Source organism: Culex quinquefasciatus, chromosome 3 (assembly GCF_015732765.1).
Source record: "Culex quinquefasciatus strain JHB chromosome 3, VPISU_Cqui_1.0_pri_paternal, whole genome shotgun sequence".
Classification (NCBI taxonomy): Eukaryota; Metazoa; Arthropoda; class Insecta; order Diptera; family Culicidae; genus Culex; species Culex quinquefasciatus.
The window spans coordinates 77,915,371-77,940,823 of NC_051863.1; the positions used below are offsets into that span (position 1 = coordinate 77,915,371).

General features: G+C 37.5%; 1 protein-coding gene across 1 annotated transcript in view; it reads right to left on the bottom strand.

Annotated features, from left to right (window-relative positions):
• LOC6037769 (transforming growth factor-beta-induced protein ig-h3) overlaps positions 1-23,052 on the bottom strand; it is a 29,167-nt gene extending 6,115 nt beyond the window's left edge. Inside the window, exons 1-3 of the mRNA XM_038259751.1 lie at positions 22,781-23,052; positions 21,858-21,955; positions 4,331-4,571 (exon numbers count right to left, since the gene is read on the bottom strand). Of these exons, the coding sequence (XP_038115679.1) occupies positions 4,331-4,571; positions 21,858-21,955; positions 22,781-22,848 (407 nt within the window). The 5' untranslated portion in view covers positions 22,849-23,052. The remainder of the gene's footprint in view (positions 1-4,330; positions 4,572-21,857; positions 21,956-22,780) is intronic.
• Positions 23,053-25,453: the final 2,401 nt, after the last annotated feature.

A 25,453-nucleotide genomic window follows, 5' to 3' on the forward strand; every position in this document is an offset into this window, starting at 1 on the left:
AAATAAAAAAAAATATTTTTTTGCAGATGCTCTCTACGATCAAAACTAAACACTTTGATGCATACCACCATAAATCATGACAAACATTTTCAAGTTTTGGACAAAACAATGTTTTAAACTCCTTTAAAGACATGGTTGATTTGTTTTGATCAGAACCTTGGGTTAATGTCTCTATTTCTGAAGGAAGATCGTCTCAATATCCATATTTTACAGAAGATTGCTAAAAGCGATATTTTGCAATAAAAATGCATTTAAAACATGGATAATGAACACTATGTTAAAAACACACATACATAATGAAACACGCGAAAAATTTAAGTTTTAGCTTAAACCATGTACCGTAAACCGGGGTGACTTTGATAGGATTTCAATTTGCTTTTGTAATATTTTCCAACAGGTTAAGTTTTTCTGAAGATTATTATTTTTAAAACATTTACTGGGGTAGGCCACACAAAGTCCATGCACTATTTTGGAAAACAAAGTTTTTACGATAGTGTTTAGAAAAATAGTTACGTTAAAAATTCTTAGTTTAAATTCCAGGGTGACTTTGATAGCCATAGTTTTTCTTGTCAAAATCATATTTAAGATGTTCAAATTTTATTTGTACGTTAAATGTACCATCACTTAAGTAGCTGATAAAGTTTTTATGAAAAAAATATATGATTATATTTAGTTAATTAAGTTTATAAGCTTTTTAACAAAAAAAAAACATATAAATTTTAGATAAAATTGTTAAAAAGTCGGAACTTTACCTGAAGTTTGTTAACACTAGTTTTGTTTATAATATTATCGATTTATATTGCATTTTAAACTGAATTCGAAGCAAAAATCACAAGTTTTCACATTTTACATGAAATTTGTTCAACTGAGATTGCCTATAAATTTAAAGATTTTTTTAATTGTGTTTTAAAAACACATATTATTTATTATTTACAAACTTATTTAACCTTCTCCTAGTGTAAAATTGTCCAAAGAATCCGAATATGCATTCCGTTTTCCGATTCAAAATCATGTTCATTAAGAAAATCATGACACTTAGAGAAGTTTAAAATAATGACTTTCATCAACATTTTCTTAACTATAGTTAACTAACTTTTTAAACTTTTCAAAATTTTATGAAAAGTTCTTCTCGATGTACTTTGAACGGTCAGTATGATTCTTAACCATTCCTTACGTATTTTAATTGTAGGATGAGACACTTTTGGTTTTTAACTTTTAACGATTTTTCTTTTTTTTTCATCAGCATGTTTTAATGAGCTTTTTGACGCATTTATTTTCTTTTAATGTGTTCTAACATTGACCAAAATATGGGATCGATATTACGTCTACAGCCCGAGTTATTCAACTGTCTCATTGTAGACGCACTTAGCAGGAACAATGAGACAGCTGGGGAACAATGAGACACTCTACGAAAATCAATATTTTTCTAGCTATACATCATATTTTTGTGTTGTTTCATTGCAGATGGGGACAGTCCTGAATGCTGGGTATATTCTTAATTTTGGCCAAACCTAATGAAAGGACATTGTAGCCCAACTCAATCCCTGTAGAACGTCGAAAGAAATTTGAAAAATATTCGTTTCGATGTAAATGGCAGCCTACGATCGAAAAAGTATTTTTTGTCCATAATTTACTTTTACACCCCAGAATCAGACATTTATGAATTACTTTTCAAGGGAGCGTCAATAACCAAAGCCACTATTATGGCAGACGTGTATCTAGTAGACACACCTTTTCCCTAAATATGAGCCTGATTGGTTGAAACTACGACTTGTGAGAGCCATTTTATCATTGTTCTCCGTGTCTCATTGATGACTACTCTACCCTACTCTTCATTTTGCGGAAAAATGGCACGCAAACCTATCAAAGTCACCCCGTTTTACAGTACTACGTTTTGTTCGGAAAACCCAGCTGAACTGTTTAACATAGAAAGCTCAAGATGCTTTATATAAAAAATATCCCCCTTTCATCATTATGAAAAAAAAATCTTAACACTGGAACGCCCAACACATGTCCGACTTACACGGACGCCCAAGCCTCCAAAAAAAGGTGGAACGGTAACTTCAACTCGCTGGTTCTCGGCCATAACTCAACCAATCGCGACGATTCTTGTTTCCAGTGATTTGTAAGAATGTCTAGATGATTCTAAAATTTGGCAGAACTTGATTTGAACAAATCTGTAATTTCTGCGACCGAAAACATCGTTCCACCTTTTTTAAAAAGACTGCCTCCGCGGAATTTTTGGCGATTTTTTTTTACACGCGAAAAAAAAGGTGGAACGATGTTTTTGATCCCAAAAATTACAGATTTGATCAAATTAAGTTCTGCAAAGTTCTAGAACCATTTAGACATCCTAACAAATCACTGGAAAGAAGAATCATCTTGGTTGGTTGAGTTATGCCCGAGATCCAGCGAGTTGAAGTTACCATTCCAACTTTTTTGAAGCCTTGGGCGTTGGAATGTTAAGCAAAATGTTTTTTATTCATCCAAACTATTGATTTTCTATAAGTTAATGCAATTTCACTAAAACATGTACGTTTGTGTTCAAAATATAAGAAGTTTAGTATGTAAAATATTTAAAAACTTAAAATATTCTGTTTTTTACCAAAATTGAGCATGTATACAAAAGCTGGTAACTTTTGGTTACAAAACAACTACAAACTTTAAAAATGCAGTGATCAAGTCCCCCTTAAACATTTGACATACATTACATTAACATTAACATACATTGAACGTCGAATGCACAAGGGTTATGTGGTTGATAAGTTTATCAAACAATTCATACATACAAAATATTTTTATGCATAAATTTTAAGTGTTTTATACATATGAAAATAAAGAAAAAATAACTTTGGGAGGGATTTTGCAGCTCTTTTTGGAAAAAAGGTGCGTAACTTATTCTTACTTACTTTTACTTTACTTTTACTGCTCGTACAACCTCCGGGTCATGAGCTGTCTCCAGATGCGCTGCCACTGGACTCGGTCCTGGGCTGCTACTCTCCAATTCCGCTGCGGAACTCCCACACTTTCCAGATCTTCCTCCACTTGGTTTAACCACCGTGCACGTTGCGCCCCCCTCCGCCCGCGTTCCAACCGGCTCCGAATTGAACACCAACTTCACCGGATTGATTGTCCGGTTCGGTTGGCGTAACTTATTCCGAACATTTTAAATATTCATATTTGATTTCAGTTTGATTTTATATTCAATTTCGCACAACTTTCTAGAACAATGCAATATTTTTACCCACACGCTGGCGTAATGCAGGCTAGGGATCAAGTGTCCCCGGGGATCAAGTGTACCACTTTCCCCTAAAAAAGACTGGGATGAAAAGTCGATTTGCGAAACGAAAAAAAATGTAAAGAATTGCTCTAGTAATACAATTTGCTTAAATTTGGTTGAAATGTAAATATGAACGTTGGAAATAATAATTAGTTGGGTAATAGATATAACATAACAAAATATTTGTAAAGGCTTATTGAACTGTAAGATTGACATGGTATTCAACAATTTAATCAGCCGAATGCAGTAACTTCGAGGACCAAATTCATCTGGAGCTTTTGTTTGGATTTATATGCAAGACCATTGGTTTTAGAGCTGCGTTATTTGTTTGGGTTTGGTCCAATTTTCGACAAACCACGAGTATTTGGAAAGAGCGATTCTGAAGGTCGAATTTTGCGTCGTGAATCTACAGGTCTACAGACCAAGTAGGTATATAACAAAAATAAAAGTAAGCCACCAGCGCATCAAGAACGGCAAATTACACCCAATTGCGAGAATGATCCACGTCACCCTCCAAAACGCGCTCGCCGGCACACAATAATATAAACTTGGCGCAAATGGCGACATTTTTTGCGTTCCGAGCTCCAACGCCATTCTGTTTGTACATTGCACGCTGACCACTATCACGTTTAGCAAATTGAATTGAATGTTGAGTTCGTAGTCTGTCCGTCTTCATCCAGTCTAAATACAAACGATGTGGATGTGGCTGGCAGACCGCGGTTTATGAACTAAATATTTACTGAAAGAACCTCACCGAGAGACACGTTCCGGCCAGCAAAAAGTGGCATATTTGTCAAACATGTGTGCTCTTGTCACTGTCGCTTATATTCAAATGAAGAAAAGTTTCACTTGCGTTACTTTCCAAAGTCACTTGTTTGGAAAAGCAAAACATATATAATAACAACCCTAAAGAGTCAAACACTTGAGCGCGAACCTGGCAGCTTTGCAGAGTTACTCTACCAAAACATCAACCACCTCACAACACCTGCTGCCATGTGCTGCTACTTAGACAAAAGTACCTGACTTCTTGAGTAAAGAGCCGCAACTTACCCTTTCCACCAAGGTCTGTTGGCGTTGACGTCAAAGAAGCCAAAGCCGGGCAAACCGCCACCGCCGAAGAAGCTCGTTTCCGGCCCGTTGAAGAAGTTATTGAAGTGACTCTGGAACAGCGAGCCGGCATCGAGCCCCGGGAACGGACTCTTGTTGGGTCGGATCAATGGCCGCTCGGGATTGCCACTTTGCGATGCACCACCCCCGTACGATTCGCCGGGCAGTGACGCGGAGTCGGACTCTGGAATTGAAAGAGAAATGGAACCGAGTTAGTAATTGTGAGCTTATTAACAAGATTGTTGTGGTGAAACTTTGCAGGATTCATCTTCATTAAATATTTTCAAAAAAAATATATTGCTGCCAGAAATTAACTATTTTAGCGATTTTAAGCAATTTTACCATCGGATTTTTTGTTGTGTAGGGTGAAAGCCAACTCCAGAGTTTTTTTTTGAAAATTTTTCATTTTTCGCTTTTTGGATGTTTTTGAATACCCCTGACTCAAGGCGGTTCTAAAAACACTCAAAAAGCAAAAATTCAAAATTTGGTTTATAGGACCTTTTCAAAAAAAATCTAGAACTTAAAATATCAATTTTATACGCCTATACGTTTTGACATGACCACGAACCAGATCAAAAGTGCTCAGATTTGGCTGAAATTTGGCATGGGAGTTCCTTGGTCAAAATAATCTGTTTTTTTCTGGTACTTTTGTACCCGACCCTCTCCGATTTCAATGAAACTTTGTAGACATGTTATCCTAAGCCTATATAAGCCATTTTTGTGTATATGGAGCCAATAGTACTCGAAAATAACATTTGAGAAAGGCGTAAGATATTTAAATATTTTTGTATTTTGTAATTTAAAAATTACTGTATCTCGAAGCCGTTGAGTCGTATCAAAAAGTGGTCAAGGACAAACATGTAGGAAATTGGACGGGCTTTCTGAAAAAAAAATACACTGAAACACATCTATGATATTTTTTGATTTTTAGGTCTAAAAACTTAAATTTAAAGGAGATGTCACGATTTTTTTTCGTTCAAATTTTTTGAGGAAATCGCCTAAGATGTTACAAAAAGACTCATATATAGATAGATATAGACTCATATATATAGTACATTTTGTTTGCAAATGGAATGGAATAGTGAAATTTAAGTATTTAACCAAAATTTAATTTAAAAGTTTTGTTTATCATTTCGTCGCTTGTGTGCGATATTGTGACGTGTCTGCTGTAAAACGTGTCACAAGATTGCACACAAGCGACGAGTCCAAAAATTTCTAAAACCATAAACAATTTTATTTCTGTACAAAATTTCCTTTTTACAAAAATTCCAAAATAAATAGCAAAACTCCTCTGCAGTTTCTTTCTTTGCAGTTTTGAAAATCATCCGTTTACATTTTTTTTTTGTGAAATGTAAAAAAAACCATGCTTTGAACGTCAAATTGTATTATCCAAGGCATGTTACAACCAAAGCTTATTTCGCTGTAACTATTCGTAAAACATTGTAATAAACAATATTTTCGAAAATGAGTTTCAAAATACCTGTTAAAATTCTTGTGGATTGCTTCAAATATCAAGGGCAAATCACGATTTTCCCCATACAAACTCCAACAACCAATAGCGACCCTTAAACGCTAACCGATTTGGCTCAAAATTGGCATAGTTACTCATTTTTATCTAAAGAATCGAGCCAGGGGGTTTCTCTTAAGATTTTACAACATTTTTCAATTTTTCTTGCCTCCCTAAAGATCAAATAAAAACTTTGTATGCTGATTTGAAGGTCTCGGGACAAAAGAAAAGAGCTCACAGCTGAAAATATTTGTTTTTTTTTAGGATGTTTTACGTAACATGATCAAAAATGTTGAATATTCATTTACAGAATACTGAGCTAAGATTTTCAATAAAAAAATTATCGGATGTCGGTACACAAATCGAACTAACAATACCACGCTTCCCCATCTAAATAAGTTCCTGGTACATTCTGGTGCAGTCGCATGGTGCTTTATATTCATTCAATATACATTCGGTTATCATCTCAGAAATCTGCTAATGACACATTCTCCAGCTACAAAACTACTAATTTTGGCTGATAGGTCAAACATTTTTATTATTTATTCGTTGTTTTATTGGTCCAATCATCAATCTCAGTTGGAGTTGGAAATGTGTATAATAATCAAAACATGACTTCTTAATTTGTTTGAAACCAAAAATGGTCGAAAAAACGCTATTTCTCACTCTGTTGCAACGGCACAGAGTAATCGATGTGGCAAATAAAAGTTCGACTTAAAATTAGTTTACCATAGTCACTACTTGTAGAAAATTCAATTTCCAATCCGAATCTGTAATCATATTTAAGTTTTGGACAGGTTTTGATATAATACGAGATATATTTCGAAAAAAGTTAACAATTTCTTTACGTTGCAACGCCGGAATGTGTCTAATGAAGTTTCACAATTTTTGGATATAGAAACATATTTTCAACTGTAATAGTCAAGGCTAAAAACCCAAAAATAGCATGTCTAACGGCAAATCGTGTAACAGGCCAGGTTTTGATGGATCTAGGCTAAATCGACCCTGCTGAGTCCGAATATCGCGGTCACGAAGCCCGATTCCTTAAGGAAGCGAGATATTCAAGATGGCGACCAATATGGCGGCTATATAGAAGTCAACAATATCACAGTATGAAGGTTGTCGACGTGTCGATTTTAACTAATTTCGGGTCGCTGAACCCGAATATGACCATGAAAATCGGTCACGGCGATCCAGGAGCGTGTAATCCAGATGGCGTCAATATGGCGAATAGTGAATCTTCAAGTATTTTTAAACACCATGTAACAGGCTTGTGACCAATCAAATTTAACTAATTTGGGGTCGCTGAACTCGAATATGTCCATGAAAATCGGTCACGGCGACCCAGGAGCGCGTAATCCAAGATGGCGTCAATATGGCGAAGAGAATCTTCAAGTATTTTTAAACAACATGTAACAGGCTTGTGACCGATCAAATTTAACTAATTTGGGGTCGCTGAACCCGAATATGACCATGAAAATCGGTCACGGTGACCCAGTAGCGTGTTATCCAAGATGGCGTCAATATATGGCGAATAATGAATCTTCAAGTATTTTTAAACAAGATGTAACAGGCTTGTGACCGATCAAATTTAACTAATTTGGGGTCGCTGAACCCGAATATGACCATGAAAATCGGTCACGGTGACCCAGTAGCGTGTTATCAAGATGGCGTCAATATGGCGAATAATGAATCTTCAAGTATTTTTAAACAAGATGTAACAGGCTTGTGACCGATCAAATTTAACTAATTTGGGGTCGCTGAACCCGAATATGACCATGAAAATCGGTCACTGCGACCCAGTAGCGTGTAATCCAAGATGGCGTCAATATGGCGAAGAGAATCTTCAAGTATTTTTAAACAAGATGTAACAGGCTTGTGACCGATCAAATTTAACTAATTTGGGGTCGCTGAACGAATATGACCATGAAAATCGGTCACGGCGACCCAGTAGCGTGTAATCCAAGATGGCGTCCAATATGGCGAATAGTGAATCTTCAAGTATTTTTAAACACCATGTAACAGGCTTGTGACCAATCAAATTTAACTAATTTGGGGTCGCTGAACTCGAATATGTCCATGAAAATCGGTCACGGCGACCCAGGAGCGCGTAATCCAAGATGGCGTCAATATGGCGAAGAGAGAATCTTCAAGTATTTTAAACAACATGTAACAGGCTTGTGACCGATCAAATTTAACTAATTTGGGGTCGCTGAACCAAATATGACCATGAAAATCGGTCACGGTGACCCAGTAGCGTGTTATCCAAGATGGCGTCAATATGGCGAATAATGAATCTTCAAGTATTTTTAAACAAGATGTAACAGGCTTGTGACCGATCAAATTTAACTAATTTGGGGTCGCTGAACCCGAATATGACCATGAAAATCGGTCACGGTGACCCAGTAGCGTGTTATCCAGATGGCGTCAATATGGCGAATAATGAATCTTCAAGTATTTTTAAACAAGATGTAACAGGCTTGTGACCGATCAAATTTAACTAATTTGGGGTCGCTGAACCCGAATATGACCATGAAAATCGGTCACTGCGACCCAGTAGCGTGTAATCCAAGATGGCGTCAATATGGCGAAGAGAGAATCTTCAAGTATTTTTAAACAAGATGTAGGCTTGTGACCGATCAAATTTAACTAATTTGGGGTCGCTTAACCCGAATATGACCATGAAAATCGGTCACGGCGACCCAGTAGCGTGTAATTCAAGATGGCGTCAATATGGCGAAGAGAGTCTTCAAGTATATTTAAACCCGAAACTATTGGCACTACGCCCCGAGGCATGGCCTTCCTCTAACGTGGGATTTCTGCTCCAGCGCCTCTGACGAGACAGGAGAAACCGGGACCGACGTTTTACTTCACCATCCGATAGAAGCTCAGTGGATAAGGCGGGAATCGAACCCGCGTCTCATAGCATCATCGGGATCGGCAGCCGAAGCCGCTACCCCTGCGCCACGAGACCCACCTTGTGACCGATCAAATTTAACTAATTTGGGGTCGCTGAACCCGAATATGACCATGAAAATCGGTCACGGTGACCCAGTAGCGTGTTATCCAAGATGGCGTCCAATATGGCGAATAATGAATCTTCAAGTATTTTTAAACAAGATGTAACAGGCTTGTGACCGATCAAATTTAACTAATTTGGGGTCGCTGAACCCGAATATGACCATGAAAATCGGTCACTGCGACCCAGTAGCGTGTAATCTAAGATGGCGTCCAATATGGCGAAGAGAGAATCTTCAAGTATTTTTAAACAACATGTAACAGGCTTGTGACCGATCAAATTTAACTAATTTGGGGTCGCTGAACGAATATGACCATGAAAATCGGTCACGGTGACCCAGTAGCGTGTTATCAAGATGGCGTCAATATGGCGAATAATGAATCTTCAAGTATTTTAAACAAGATGTAACAGGCTTGTGACCGATCAAATTTAACTAATTTGGGGTCGCTGAACCCGAATATGACCATGAAAATCGGTCACTGCGACCCAGTAGCGTGTAATCAAGATGGCGTCAATATGGCGAAGAGATCTTCAAGTATTTTTAAACAAGATGTAACAGGCTTGTGACCGATCAAATTTAACTAATTTGGGTCGCTGAACCCGAATATGACCATGAAAATCGGTCACGTCGACCCAGTAGCGTGTAATCCAAGATGGCGTCCAATATGGCGGGAGAGAATCTTCAAGTATATTTAAACAAGATGTAACAGGCTTGTGACCGATCAAATTTAATAATTTGGGGTAGCTGAACTCGAATATGACCATGAAAATCGGTCACGGCGATCCAGCAGCGTGTAATCCAGATGGCGTCAATATGGCGAAGAGAGAATCTTCAAGTTGTCGACGCCATCTTGAATTACACGCTCCTGGGTCGCCATGACAAGCCTGTTACATGTTGTTTAATAATACTTGAAGATTCTCTCTTCGTCATATTGGACGCCATCTTGATAACACGCTACTGGGTCGCCGTGACCGATTTTCATGGTCATATTCGGTTCAGCGACCCCAAATTAGTTAAATTTGATCGGTCACAAGCCTGTTACATCTTGTTTAAAAATACTTGAAGATTCATTATTCGCCATATTGACGCCATCTTGGATAACACGCTACTGGGTCACCGTGACCGATTTTCATGGTCATATTCGGGTTCAGCGACCCCAAATTAGTTAAATTTGATCGGTCAAGCCTGTTACATCTTGTTTAAATATACTTGAAGACTCTCTCTTCGCCATATGGACGCCATCTTGAATAACACTACTGGGTCTCCGTGACCGATTTTCATGGTCATATTCGTTCAGCGACCCCAAATTAGATAATCGATCGGTCAAACCTGTTACATCTTGTTTAAAAATACTTGAAGATTCTCTCTTCGCCATATTGGACGCCATCTTGGATTACACGCTACTGGGTCGCAGTGACCGATTTTCATGGTCATATTCGGGTTCAGCGACCCCAAATTAGTTAAATTTGATCGGTCACAAGCCTGTTACATGTTGTTTAAAAATACTTGAAGATTCTCTATTCGCCATATTGGACGCCATCTTGATTACGCTACTGGGTCGCCGTGACCGATTTTCATGGTCATATTCGGGTTCAGCGACCCCAAATTAGTTAAATTTGATCGGTCACAAGCCTGTTACATCTTGTTTAAAAATACTTGAAGATTCATTATTCGCCATATTGGACGCCATCTTGGATTACACGCTACTGGGTCACCGTGACCGATTTTCATGGTCATATTCGGGTTCAGCGACCCCAAATTAGTTAAATTTGATCGGTCACAAGCCTGTTACATCTTGTTTAAATATACTTGAAGACTCTCTTCGCCATATTGGACGCCATCTTGGATAACACGCTGCTGGGTCACCGTGACCGATTTTCATGGTCATATTCGGGTTCAGCGACCCCAAATTAGATAAATTTGATCGGTCACAAGCCTGTTACATCTTGTTTAAAAATACTTGAAGATTCTCTCTTCGCCATATTGGACGCCATCTTGGATTACACGCTACTGGGTCGCCGTGACCGATTTTCATGGTCGTATTCGGTTTCGGCGACCCCAAATTAGTTAAATTTGATCGGTCACAAGCCTGTTACATGTTGTTTAAAATACTTGAAGATTCACTATTCGCCATGGACGCCATCTTGGATTACACGCTACTGGGTCGCCGTGACCGATTTTCATGGTCATATTCGGTTCAGCGACCCCAAATTAGTTAAATTTGATCGGTCACAAGCCTGTTACATGTTGTTTAAAAATACTTGAAGATTCTCTCTTCGCCATATTGGACGCCATCTTGGATTACACGCTACTGGGTCGCCGTGACCGATTTTCATGGTCATATTCGAGTTCAGCGACCCGAAATTAGTTAAATTTGATCGGTCACAAGCCTGTTACATCTTGTTTAAAAATACTTGAAGATTCTCTCTTCGCCATATTGGACGCCATCTTGGATTACACGCTACTGGGTCGCCGTGACCGATTTTCATGGTCGTATTCGGTTTCGGCGACCCCAAATTAGTTAAATTTGATCGGTCACAAGCCTGTTACATGTTGTTTAAAATGAAGATTCACTATTCGCCATATTGGACGCCATCTTGGATTACACGCTACTGGGTCGCCGTGACCGATTTTCATGGTCATATTCGGGTTCAGCGACCCCAAATTAGTTAAATTTGATCGGTCACAAGCCTGTTACATCTTGTTTAAAAATACTTGAAGATTCTCTCTTCGCCATATTGGACGCCATCTTGGATTACACGCTACTGGGTCGCCGTGACCGATTTTCATGGTCATATACGAGTTCAGCGACCCCAAATTAGTTAAATTTGATCGGTCACAAGCCTGTTACATCTTGTTTAAAAATACTTGAAGATTCTCTCTTCGCCATATTGGACGCCATCTTGGATTACACGCTACTGGGTCGCCGTGACCGATTTTCATGGTCATATTCGGGTTCAGCGACCCCAAATTAGTTAAATTTGATCGGTCACAAGCCTGTTACATCTTGTTTAAAAATACTTGAAGATTCTCTATTCGCCATATTGGACATCTTGGATTACACGCTACTGGGTCGACGTGACCGATTTTCATGGTCATATTCGGGTTCAGCGACCCCAAATTAGTTAAATTTGATCGGTCACAAGCCTGTTACATCTTGTTTAAAAATACTTGAAGATTCTCTCTTCGCCATATTGGACGCCATCTTGGATTACACGTTACTGGGTCGCCGTGACCGATTTTCATGGTCATATTCGAGTTCAGCGACCCCAAATTAGTTAAATTTGATCGGTCACAAGCCGGTTACATGTTGTTTAAAATACTTGAAGATTCACTATTCGCCATATTGGACGCCATCTTGGATTACACGCTCCTGGGTCGCCGTGACCGATTTTCATGGTCATATTCGGGTTCAGCGACCCGAAATTAGTTAAATTTGATCGGTCACAAGCCTGTTACATGTTGTTTAAAAATACTTGAAAATTCTCTCTTCGCCATATTGGACGCCATCTTGGATTACACGCTACTGGGTCGCCGTGACCGATTTTCATGGTCATATTCGGGTTAAGCGGCCCAAAATTAGTTAAAATCGACACGTCAACAACCTTTATACTGTGATATTGTTAACTTCTGTATATAGCCGCCATATTGGTCGCCATCTTGAATATCTCGCTTCCCTTAAGGAATTCGGCTTCGTGACCACGATTTTCGGACTCAGCGGGGTCGATTTAGTCTAGATCCATCAAAACCTGGCCTGTTACATGATTTGCCGTTAGACACACGAAAATGAGCCCTTTTTCGATTTCGTGCCTTGACTATAAGCTCGTCGGTCTCGAGCTGGGTGCAGAATAGTGGTCCGCAAAGCGGCCTCAATTCAGAACTGTCAAAGCGGAACCAATATACTGATTGAAAAATGATGCCAATAAGTGGCAAGTATTGTAATCGATCTATAATTTATTTTGTCAGGAATAAAAAAAGAAGAGGGCGAGAAGCTTTTGAGGTATTCAAAGTCAACAAATCTTAAGAAAAGGGATTGTCATAGATTGTCGCTAACATTTCAATAACCGCTAAGTCTCACGCAAAACCTATATTTACAAATTGTTTACGACGAATTATCAGTAACTGTGAATGGTACCTGCTAAATAACATTGAATAATCTTACTCCTGTATTATCACTGCGCTTCAATGATACACAATCTCGTTCAGCAGCAAAAAATATGTCACGCTTGAGCTTGAACAAAGACTTCTACTTATGTTTACAGCTGTAGTGCAGTTGTATTAGTGAGGAACAGTGGGGATCATTCGGAAATCACGTTACGCATTCTGTCTTTTCAGCACCCAGGTCTCGAGATCAGCAAACAAAGTTTTCGTTTGATCTGTAAGTTTAGGGTGGGTACGGATTTTGAAAAGTTCTCAGATCAAGTTCTGGTGTGGTTCCCTTGTAGGGCATACCCATAGGACTCTCACGCCAAATTTCAGCTCATTTGATTGAAAACTGGCTTGTCTCAAGCGGGTTCAAGTTTACATGGAAATTACTATGGGACCATCCATAAACCACGTGGACACTTTAGGGAGGGTTGGTATGGCGATTGTCCACGCTCCATACAAAAAGTTTTTTTGTATGGACAATTGTCCACGAGGAGGGGGTTGAGATTACCAAAAAAAGTGTCCACGTGGTTTGTGGATGGTCCCTAGAAATTTTGAATTGTTCATTCATTCTCTACAGGCCTGTGGAAAACATGTAGAAACTTCTAGATGGCCAGAAATGAGCGGAATCGTCTGGAGAACAACTTCTAAGAGACCAGGTCGATTCGTTCAACCCCATCGGCTCAACGGCAATACATCCGGGTTTTCGAAACCAACGGTTTCAGCATCAAATTTTCTTAGCATGCTATGAATGCTTGATGAACACCGCGACGTCACATGTCGAACAGCTACCACGTGGACTAGCATCGCCTATAAAAATTACTTTTTATTACTTTTGAACTATAAAATTATAATTTATGGTGATCCTGATACTATTTAGCTGTATTCTGAACCTCCAAATAAGAAAAACTGTTATGGAGCAAATTTTACAATCACGTGGTAGTTGTTTGGCATGTGGCGTCGCGGTGTTCATCAAGCATTCATAGCATGCTAAGGAAAATTTGATGCTTTTCTGGGGGGAAACCGTTGATTCCGAAAACCCCGGATGTATTGCCGTTGAGCTCGATGGGGGATGAACGAATTGACCTGGTCTCTTAGGAAAGTTGTTCTCCAGACGATTCCGCTCATTTCTGGCCATCCTAGAAGTTTCTACATGTTTTCCCCAGGCCTGTAGGAGTGAATGAACGAAAATTCAAAATATCCCATAGTAATTTCCATGTAAACTTGAACCCGCTTGAGACAAGCCAGTTTTCAACCAAATAAGCTGAAATTTGGCGAGAGTCCCTATGGGTATGCCCTACAAGGGGAACCACACCAGAACTTGATCTGAGAACTTTTCAAAATCCGTACCCACCCTAGTAAGTATATTCAGCTATGTTATTAAAATGTGCTCGTATAAATGTTTTTCGGAAGTTAAAAATGTACTACGTATCACAGGTGTGCACAGATTCCCATACAAACTAAAATAAGCTTATAACATTAGTTTAACCGACTTAATAAGAATATTACCCCACTTCCCATCCTTTGAAGTATATGAAATTTATTAATTGAAACACCCCGCTTTCCATCCTTTAAAGGTTGTGAAATTTACTAATCAATTGCGATATCAGGTTAAAGCATCATGTACGGTTTGCTGAATTGAAGAAAAATCATCATTAAAAAATTTCGATGAAGCAACTTTTGAACACCAGTAGGGAAATAACTCAAATAAGTTCGCTCCAGAGAGCATCTGCGTTGCACTAGAAATTTCTGGAAAGCTCCAGTTTAACTGAACGTGAATCATCGCCAACTGAAAGTGCTTTTACTTGCACCATTTACTATCTGGGTGGTCAAAGGACGAACCTGCCGTTGCAAAGACCGTGACTCAGCTCGAGTTTGTTTGCGAAGAAAGTGGAAGCCATAAACAATGGGCGAGAAAAAAGGTAAAAGCAAAACGAACCAAAACCTTTCTGCTTTTATTTATTTGCGCCGCGTGTGCATATACCTAATAGCATAATGATGCGTCTAATAGCAAAACGATGAGAGAGCTTTCTGCTGGCGTGACGGCGAGCTTAGACGATCGTTTGCCAGGCCGTTTGCGTTCACATTTAATGTTGTTTGATGGGGTGTGCGGATAATTGCACTTGCGTTCAAGGTGAGAACAGGTGAATGTTCTTGAATGGTGAGCCGGTAAAAGTAGGAAATACATACTTTGAAGCTGCTGTTTTCTATTCTATGTATGGAAGATATTGTAGGATAAATGGCGTTTTATTTACATTCTTGTTTGATTGGTCCAAACATATTTATTTTAACTAATTTACAAAAATAAATAAATTTTAAAAAATAGATCAATACAACATTGAATATTAAAACAATAACAATCAAGATATAGTCAAAAGGGCGATACTTTGAAAAACTTAGTTTTTCAATTTAAAGACTTTTCGAGGCAGTCTCTCCGTCATCTTGGTCGAATCGAGACACATTGGGCAAATTTGGATTTTTGATTGAATGATGTTTGTTCAAAACCTTGGTTTCTTATTACATTATAACCACACCAAATAAGGCAGAAAGATCGTATCAGTTCATTTTATCAAAATAAGAGTTTTCAATTTTAGTATCCATGATAAATTACATAAAATCATAAAAACAAATTTAATGTCAAAAAACCGTTTCTAGCGCAATACTGATGCTAAATGTTTTAATTAATTATTGAATAAGAAATTTTGAGAAATCATGCGTGATCACGTGATGCTACTTCGACAACTTGAATATAGATGGTGCAAGTGATAGTTTGCTTCCGAAATTTGAAGAAAATTTGTTCCTGGTATCATGTCCGTTCGTCCGTGGGGTTGGGTCGTTAGCTCAATCCAGGTGTAGAAGTCGTCTCCCTGGGTCCTGCCTCGGTGGAGTCGCTGGTAGGCAGTTGGAATCACAATCCAAAGGTCGTCAGTACGAATCCCGAGGTGGATGGAAGCTTAGGTTTAAAAGAGGTTTGCAATTGCCTCAACAATCAAGCCTTTCGGACACCTAGTTTCGAGTAAGAATCTCGCCATCGTGAAAACCAAGGCAATGCTGTAGAGCGAATAATTTGATTTTTGATTTTTTGGAAATTCTGCCAAGACTGCAAAACTTAATTTATTGGGAAACAAAATATAAAAGTGCATAAAAACTGATCAAAATTTAAAGAACATTTTCTCACGCACATTATGAAAATTCACCTTTAATCTTCTGAAAAAGGAGTTTTTTTTTCTCGAATAACGTTTTATCATTGTTAGAAAATAAACATTATTTTTATGCATTGTTCCTTTTGTTCCAACGAGTTGTTTTTCTTACGGAATTTCACCACACCTTGCCTTAGAACGTGCTGATAACCCAAAATTCTGAAATCTGAATTAAAAGTCGTTTTGTTGCAATCTGTATTACGAGTCTACACTTAAAAGACCCGAAACAAGAATACCGTAAACTGGGGTGACTTTGATAGCCCGGGGTGACATTGATAGAAATTTGGTTTGGCCACTAATTTTGATACATCCAATATAACAGTCACATTTTTGCATATATGTTCGATAAGAAGCTATCCCTTAATGCTTACATACTCAAAATTCTCAAAAATGTTTAGATATTAATTTGACGGGCATTTGAAAAACCTATCAAAGTCACCCTGCTATCAAAGTCACCCCAGTTTACGGTACCACTTTTGCTGCCCATTAGGTTTTTCGTTCAAACATTTCCTCAGTTGTTACACCTGCTCTATCTTCCCCTACGCTATGATATTTTTAAACATTATCGATTGTAGCACAAGGTTTGTAGAACAAGATTTGTTAATAAAATATCTACTTCTGTTCAAAACTAAAAGAGGTATGCGCTATTTCCATAAAATTTAAAAGATTGAACCCAATCTTTAACATGATGAGACCGGCTACTGTGATGCTTGTGATAATATCAAGGCAAGAAATAATTAAAATAATAATGATCAAATTTTATTTATTTTTTTTTTTAGATTTACATCTAGGTATACAGCAATTCCATTTGAAAAGAGCCTAAACCGAAAAAAAAGTTCTCCAATCGGGCTCAATTTTTTTCTGGGGGTTCCTCGGCCAAAATAATTAGACCCGTATTTTTTGTTTGGCCATTAGGGTGACCTTAGAGCGTCCAATTTCCGCTGTTACAAATTTCCCGGAAACGGAAATTTTCAGCCATTTCGGAAATCCTGGGAATTCCTGAAATTTTAAATTTATTGAAAATTGTTATGATATTAAAATTAAAATTGTTTAATTAATATTATGCAACATAATTGTATAGCACATCAACATTAATGGTGTGAAGATCAATAAACAGCTTGACTGCATGTAAAAAATCATTCAAATGTAAGAAAATGTATTTTGGTATTTTTTTATGAGAAATTTTAAACTTGCCTCTATGACCAGTTTATTGAAATGAGAAAAAAAATGCAGAAATTATGTTATTCATGACAAATACTGGTTTCAACTCTTGAACAAATGGTAAAGCTTTTTAGTGTTGGTTTTACTCCAAACAACCCAATGTTTTCATAATTTGAAGCAAGCTTTAAATATATTTTTGCATTTTTGAGAACAAACAATAGAAAGTAATTTTCAATGATTTTTTTGTATTTTTGTGCAACATGATTAAAATTATACGATAAATTAACATCATTCCACGAAAAGTCTTCTATTTTTCACATTTAACCCTCTAACACCTGAAGTTGCGCCAGTGCTTCATAATTCTTTTACTTCAAATTGTAATTTCTTTAATACTAGGTGTTCAATCAATTGAATGAATTCTTTTTGTACAAATTCGATTTACATCTCATTTGATCATGGTCAACAAAAACGTAAAAAAAAATCTCAATTTTAATTTGGAGTTAAGGAGTTAATATTGTTTTGATGAAATAACATCAATCTGTTAAAAGCTTATCTAATTGTAATAATTTAATACTCATTAAGCAAGATCTATTCCCAGTTGCTTCAAAAATTAATATTATTAGAAATAATTCTGATATGTATCATTTTTCTGATACTCTGATTAATTATATATAAACCAAACAATACATTTAATTGAACAAAATCATGTTGAGTTTGTTCATTTATTATTTTTTCAGAGCATTTTCAAAAAATAGTTCCAAAAATTTAAGAAAATGTATACTTCCGCTTGAATTTCGGAAATTCCTGAAATTTACAAATTTCCCGGGAAACGGGAAATATTTTTTCGGGAAATCCGGAATTTTTCTAGGGACGGGAAATTGACGCTCTAGGTGACCTACATATTGCTAGGCTGGTTCGAAAATGGCAACTTTCGTCATTTTTGCAAAACCACTTTTTCAAAAATCATATCTCCGCGCCATTTCATCCGATTTTAGCTGTCTTAGACGCAAAGAAAGGTGATGAGTTTGGCTATTTGAAAAATAGTAAGAAGTTCCAAAAATCTAGCTTGACTAAAAAGTCGTTTGAAAACTTAAAATGGCGTTTTGACCGTGTCTGGACCAAAGAGCCTATGTCTGAAAATATTTTTATCGGATACCTCGAAAATTTCACATAACATATAAAAATTGGCGATGTCGAACCGTACGTTTCCGAGATATGATTTTTTGAAAATAAAAACTAGGTTTTTTGACGCACCGCGCGCAAAAACAGGAAAATGACGAAATCGGCAAAAAATCAACTTTTTTCACTAAAACTAAAACTAAAACTGCGATAACTTAAAAAAATCAGCGATGACCTATACATGTCTATCAAAATCAAAATTTTCGTAATTGAAAGACGCAGCTTTCGGTACCCAGCGATGACCTATACATGTCTATGTATAGGTCATCGCTGAAATTTTTAATTTATCGCAGTTTTAGTGAAAAAAGTTGTTTTTTTGCCGATTTCGTCATTTTCCTGTTTTTGCGCGTGGCGCGTCGAAAAACTCAGTTTTTATTTTCAAAAAAATCATATCTTGGAAACGTTTGGTTCGATATCGCCAATTTTTTGCTATGTTATGTGAAATTTTTCGAGGAATCCCATAAAAATATTTTCATACATAGGCTTTTTGGTCCAGACACAGTCAAAACGCCATTTTAAGTTTTCATACGACTTTTTCAAAAGTTAAGCTAGATTTTTGGAACTTCTTACTATTTTTCTCAAATATCCAAACTCATCACCTTTCTTTGCGTCTAAGACAGCTAAAATCGGATGAAATGGCGGAGATATGATTTTTCGAAAAAGTGATTTTTGCGAAAAATGACGAAAATTGCCATTTTTCAAACCACCCTAGCAAGATGTAGGTCACCCTAATGGCCAAACAAAAATACGGGTCTCATTATTTTGGCCGAGGAACCCCAGAAAAATTTTGAGCCCGAATGGAGAACTTTTTTTTCGGTTTAGGCTCATTTCAAATGGAATTGCTGAATACACATTGTTGTTAGAAAAGTTTGATTAAAAAATTTCTTTCGGTAAAAATCATAGTTTTCAGAAAATATAGATATCTTCTGAAAAAAAAACTTCAAGCTCGATTTCATAAGTATCATAAGTATTCATAAGTATGCTATGTATCACAAAATGCTTTACACATCACTAAATTTGCGAAATAACAATGAATTTATGAAAATATTTTTATTCTAAAACTTTTTCGTCTGTGTTTCCGAAATTTCTCATTTTTAAGAGTTTCCTCAAATATTAGGGGAAATATACCCATTTTAATCACACTAAGCCGTTCGACCAATTCTCATCACTTTTGCCGTTTTCGGCTATTAAATCAACATTTTCAGATGTATCAACAATGAAGAGTTGCTTGCTCACTTTTATTTGAGCTATTTATTGATTTGAAACAGCCAAAAGCACTTTATTTAAGCTGTAATTCATGATCAAAGTGCTGATAGGCCGATAATAGAAATAGGCTGAGAAAGGGTATAGTTCCCCTACGTCCAGAGATTTTCGGGACAACCCAAAACAAGAGAGTTCAAAAGCTGCGCAATTTCTTGTACAATCGACAATTTAAAATTTTAACGTTGAAATGAAGCCTCTTACCGGTTAATAAGTGTTTCCATATTATGGTTTATTCACATTCAATGATTCATGCTCTTTTCCATTAAATTTAAACCAACGATTTCAGCGCAAGTACCGTAAACTGGGGTGACATTGATTGGTTGAAGGTTTTTTTTCAAAATGAAATATACGAATTTAATACAAACGAAGTGGGATCTTTTAAATATGTTCAAAGTGTCATTTTTTCTCAATGAAAATTAATTCGAATGGAAAACGAACTGTATAAGCGTTTTTTTGGTTGGTAATTTTACACTTAAAACTGTTGATATATGTTTCTAAATAACAAGTGTTATTGAAACAGAATTTAAAAATATCTTTAGATTTTGGGCATTTTCTATAGAACTTGGAAAATATTCAATTTGTTTGATTCATGTTACAAAATTAGTTTTATTTCCATGAAATAATACTTTTAATCAATTACATAACACACATTCTCTAGCGACATAACCGACACGTTTTGGCTGATAGCTCTTACATTTAAGTTATTGTTTCGTTGTTTTATTGGTCCAATCATCAATTGAAGCTAGATTAACAATTATAAATGTTAATAACTAATTTGTATGAAACCAAAAAGGGTCGAAATTTCGATATTTCTCACTCCGTTGCAACGTCACGGAGTAATCGATGTGTCAAATGAAAAGTTCGACTTAAAATTAGTTTTTCATAGTCAAGCCGTTGCAAATATTTTTCAAGGTTTATGTAGTCCGAAAAATCATGGAACAATTTTTTTTTTTTCAAAAAACTTGAAAAAAATTAAATGAAAATAGAAGTCAAATCAACTTGAAACAATCTAAAACGCATTTTTCTGCATTGATAATCATATTTAACATGTTTGGACTGAATTTAAAACCGTTTTTTTTTTAATAAAATTTTCGTCAATACTTAGGTATTTTGGAAACTAATGATTGCAGTGGTGGTCAGTGGTCAGATGTATAAAGCATTTTTAACACTTTTTTCATTCAAATTTTGAAACCATGGCTCGTAAAATCAATGTTTAATTTTTTTACACCCCCTTTGATCAGAGTCGAGGGACATAAGCATCGATAAATATTTGCAACTGCTTCTCTGCCCATGTTCGCATAAACATCCCATATGCAAAACAGCAAGCTGAGAAAAAGCATTTGAAGTTTGCCACATACATAAGGCTACGTGTTAAATTTTCGCGAAAAAACTGGATTTCCTCCTGATTTCTAGAACAAAGTACTGGATGGTATAGGCTGTTTTGAAAGAGCACACGATTTTGAACCAAACTGCATCAATAACTCGAAATCGATGAAGATGCATATGGGACATTTATGCGATCAGGGGCAGTTCACTATTTGTAGAAAATTCAATTTCCAATCCGAATCGGTAATAACGTTTAAGTTTGCGACAGGTTTTGCTATCATACGACACATATTTCGATAAATTTAGACGGAATGTGTTATATACATTATATTAAAATTTAATAAATTCAGTAAAACATCAATTTAACTGTATTTTTTTTAAACCAAGCATGGCCAATTTGACGTCATCAACCAAGGCTCATATAAGGCTGAGATTTGTATGAAACACAGTAACTACCAAAGTCACCCCGGTTTATAAAGAACAACAATTAACATGGACATTGTGTGGTCTACCCCATGTTTTAATCATTTTTAAAAATATAAATCTTGAAGCAAAAACCTTTTGAATTATTCTTCTCAAATAAATTGAAATCCTCTTAATTTCTTCCCGGTTTACGGTATAAATAATTGTGATCCGCAATTGATTTTGAAATAAAACATTCAACTCACCCAATGACTCTCGATCCCTGTCCAGGCCAACAACCCTCAGCCCGGGCTGCTCATCCTCGCTGCCGTCCAGGGCTCCGAACGGAAACTCCGCCGGCTGCCTGGAATTCGGTTCATCACGATCGTTACTAAAAGGCCAACTAAAGCCAAAGCTACTACCGCCGACGCCGCCACCGCCGACTTCCAGCAGACCACCAATGTTGTGCGATGATGATGATGATGATTCTTTTAGTTTTTGGAAGTTTTTGCGCCAATTTCCAAAGTCTTCATCGAACTGATGGGTTAGTCTGAGGGCGTCCTCGTCGTCGAACAAGCTGCATTTTTTTTGGCCATCGTAAGCAAGTTTAGGAATGGTTGGTATGATGCCGGGTGAGAGTAGTGTGAGGCATTTGATTTATTTTTTAATAACATAATGATGTACGAATCAACAAGGGCAATTCAAAGATTGGATAATAAACGCAAATGCGAGTTACGAGCTATCCACACAAGTGGCAATTGGCAAAACTTGTGATAACAGTAAGTGTGTCAACTTGGGGTTAGAATAACTTCACATTCTAAGAATTACACATGCAATATAAAACTTTTTCCTAACGTTGAGAATGACTAAAATTTGATTTCAATCAAAACCGTTGCTAAATTTAAACTATAGTTAAAAGCGACACGTGTTACTTAGCGTTCACATCCTGTACTAAGCTCTTTCAATTAGTAGCAGTGTTGTTAGTAATCGTCTAGCCCAAAGCGCTCTACACTATTGTCTGTTGCCCGTGAGCTCGGGATATATAAAAATTAGCGCCATCGTAGCGAGTCGTAATTATTTATTATCCAATCCAATTGCCGCCTACTGCAGGCGATTAAGATGATCGAGATGGAGATTAGTAAGTAAGGTGCACTGCGTGTAATAAAACCGAAACAAGCGAATTAATTACTCGAAACATCTCGCTGAGCCGAGGATCGTCACTAAAAGCACTAGCGAAATCGGACGAAAGCTTTTCATCCTCTCTCTCTCCCGAGTGGTTTTGTGGGTGGTGGAATTTCACTTCTTGGAAATATCACACTTCTCCTTTTTCTTCACTTTTCACCACTAATCACACTGTAGGGCACAACACACTATTCAAACGTTCGAAACTATGCTTCGCTGCCCACGATCGATCTTGATCCGCCGAGACTTGAACTGCAACTGATGAGCAGCTCCGGTTCGGCGGATGTATTTATAACATTTGGCTCGTCTGCACAGGGTTTGTATAGCTGTATTTTTGTCCGGGCATATAAAATAAAGAAGAAAAAATAACAATAATAATACACATTTTCATAAAAAGGCACAACAACAACAACAAACGTGTGGTGAATGTTTCTAGAAGATCACCAACACTCGCAGTCGCAGCCACACCAACTTCGTCATATGGTTTTGAGGCAGGCAGGCAGGCCGGTTTGTTTGAGCTTTTTCCTTTCGCTGATCTTCACGCTTGGACTGGAGTTGATATTCTTGGGCGGGTGCGGTGATCGCCCGCTCGGTCATCATTTAGGTTCCGAAGAAAGTACAGTCAAGCCGGGCTAATTCGGTATTATTCGATAAAAGAATAGCTATTGACACGGACGTCGTCCGTGTTTGTAACAAATAAATATACGACGTTGCATTAGTTAAGGCACGCGATTGCTCTTAGGCCAATCCTTTGCCCGGCAAGAAGCGTTGAATAACATCAAATTTAAAATAAAATCTGACTAATAAGAGATTTGTTTGAATCTTTATTTCGAGAAAACCCGCTCAAACCAATACAGGGGTACAGCATCTAACTCCATCGTGCCTCTAATGTAGTCATATTAACACTTTGACGTTCAATTACAGCTCATAAAAAGCGTTTTCAACAGAAATCGAGTGATAAATAGCTCAATTGGAAGTAAGCAAACAAGTTTCTATCAACAGTTTTACAAAATTAGTTGTTTAAATAGCGAAAATCAGCAAATTGGATGTGCGAGTGCTTAACCTGCCAAACATACGACTCATACGAGAATTTCCTCTACTGCCGTTCTACGCATCATTCGAGCCAAACATTTCATTAGGGCACAACACCGAAAACCACGATTCGAGAAAATCGCTGGCAAAGAGTGGACAACTTGTTTCAATTCCTATTTAAAAAGAAAGCTTGACTGCTGGTATTTTTACTGATGATACGATAAAACACATCACTATCCTCAACTCTGCCTTAATCGGGAGTATCGGGGCCGGCATTTACAAAGCGGATTCAGTGACAGTTTATTAATCAAATTAATATTTACATGTTAAGGTTAATGTTAACGTTCCATAGGTTGCCTTCCTAAGGTGTCGTGATAAGGTCCAGTTTGTGACGATGCACTAAAAACCGAATCAACGTAACACCTTATAATGTGGCCCTCTTAAACCTTGCGGTTTCGTCAACGGATCCACTGGCGTGTATCGTTCTTTTTGCGACAAGACGCCGCTTCCCGGGTCTCCTAAGTGTGAAGGTATGGCACGGGGAGAGGGCACCGGAAACCTATATTTACACTTAGAATTTTTTGCGTCCACCTCGGGATTCGCGACCTCTGGATTTTGAGCCCAGTGCGCGGGCCGATTGATCCACATAGGCACACACTATACCTTCCCTTTAATAAGCAATCGAATCCAGGAGGGAAAATATCACCAGTTGTGTTGGTCCGAGCCGGGATTTGAATCCCGATCTACCGCTTACGAGGCGGAAGCGTTACCACTGGGCTACGTGGATTCTTAGTTTATGTTGATTTTCGCAATAAAACTCATAACTTTAAAATTCTCGTTATTGGGCCTTTTTAACTTTCCAACTGTTGTTCTTAATGGGCCCTTTCTAAATGCAATTTCGAAGAGAACTGGAAGGGCACTAAAGCGCTGTCACCTCGACGTCGTCGTGCTATCTTGTCGCACCCGCCATTTTGACGTTCCGAGAAAAACGCGTTTTAATGTTTGACCTTGAATATACAAAAACGAGAGCACGCAATGTAAACAATAACAAACACGTTTTGTTTGGCTGACCATTCTGTGCATTGTCCCAAAGTTTTATTGAAGTTGGTTGCTGGAGTCCCGAGTTATAATTACAAATGTTTTCGGTAGTCTAACTTGTACGTGCGACAAACGCATCCTGACTTTCCTGGCCTGAAATCCCTTTGGCCTTTTGTCGCACTTACATCAATTTTCATGGAGTGACAAGATAGCACGACAAGATTGAAACTACTTTCATATGTAAAGTGACAAAAATGCACGGAGTTTTTTCGGTTTTTGTTGAATATCTCAGGATTGAAATCGAATTTTGGGGATCTGTGAAGGTCAAAAGGTGAGGCATTGTGAGCTGCACAAAATGGCGTTCTTAACTCAATTTGGCCCAAAATCACGTACGACAAGTTAGCACGATGGCGACGACCTGATTGTTGTTTTTGGTGATGTAAATGGGTCTTTTTGTTTAGTTAGGAGCAATTCCATGTCAAATAGGGAATCGGTTGTACCCGACCCTCTCCGATTCCAATGAAACTTTTTAAACATGTTATCCTACGCTCATATAAGCCATTTTTGTGTATATGGAGCCAGTTACACTCGATAATGACATTTGAGAAGG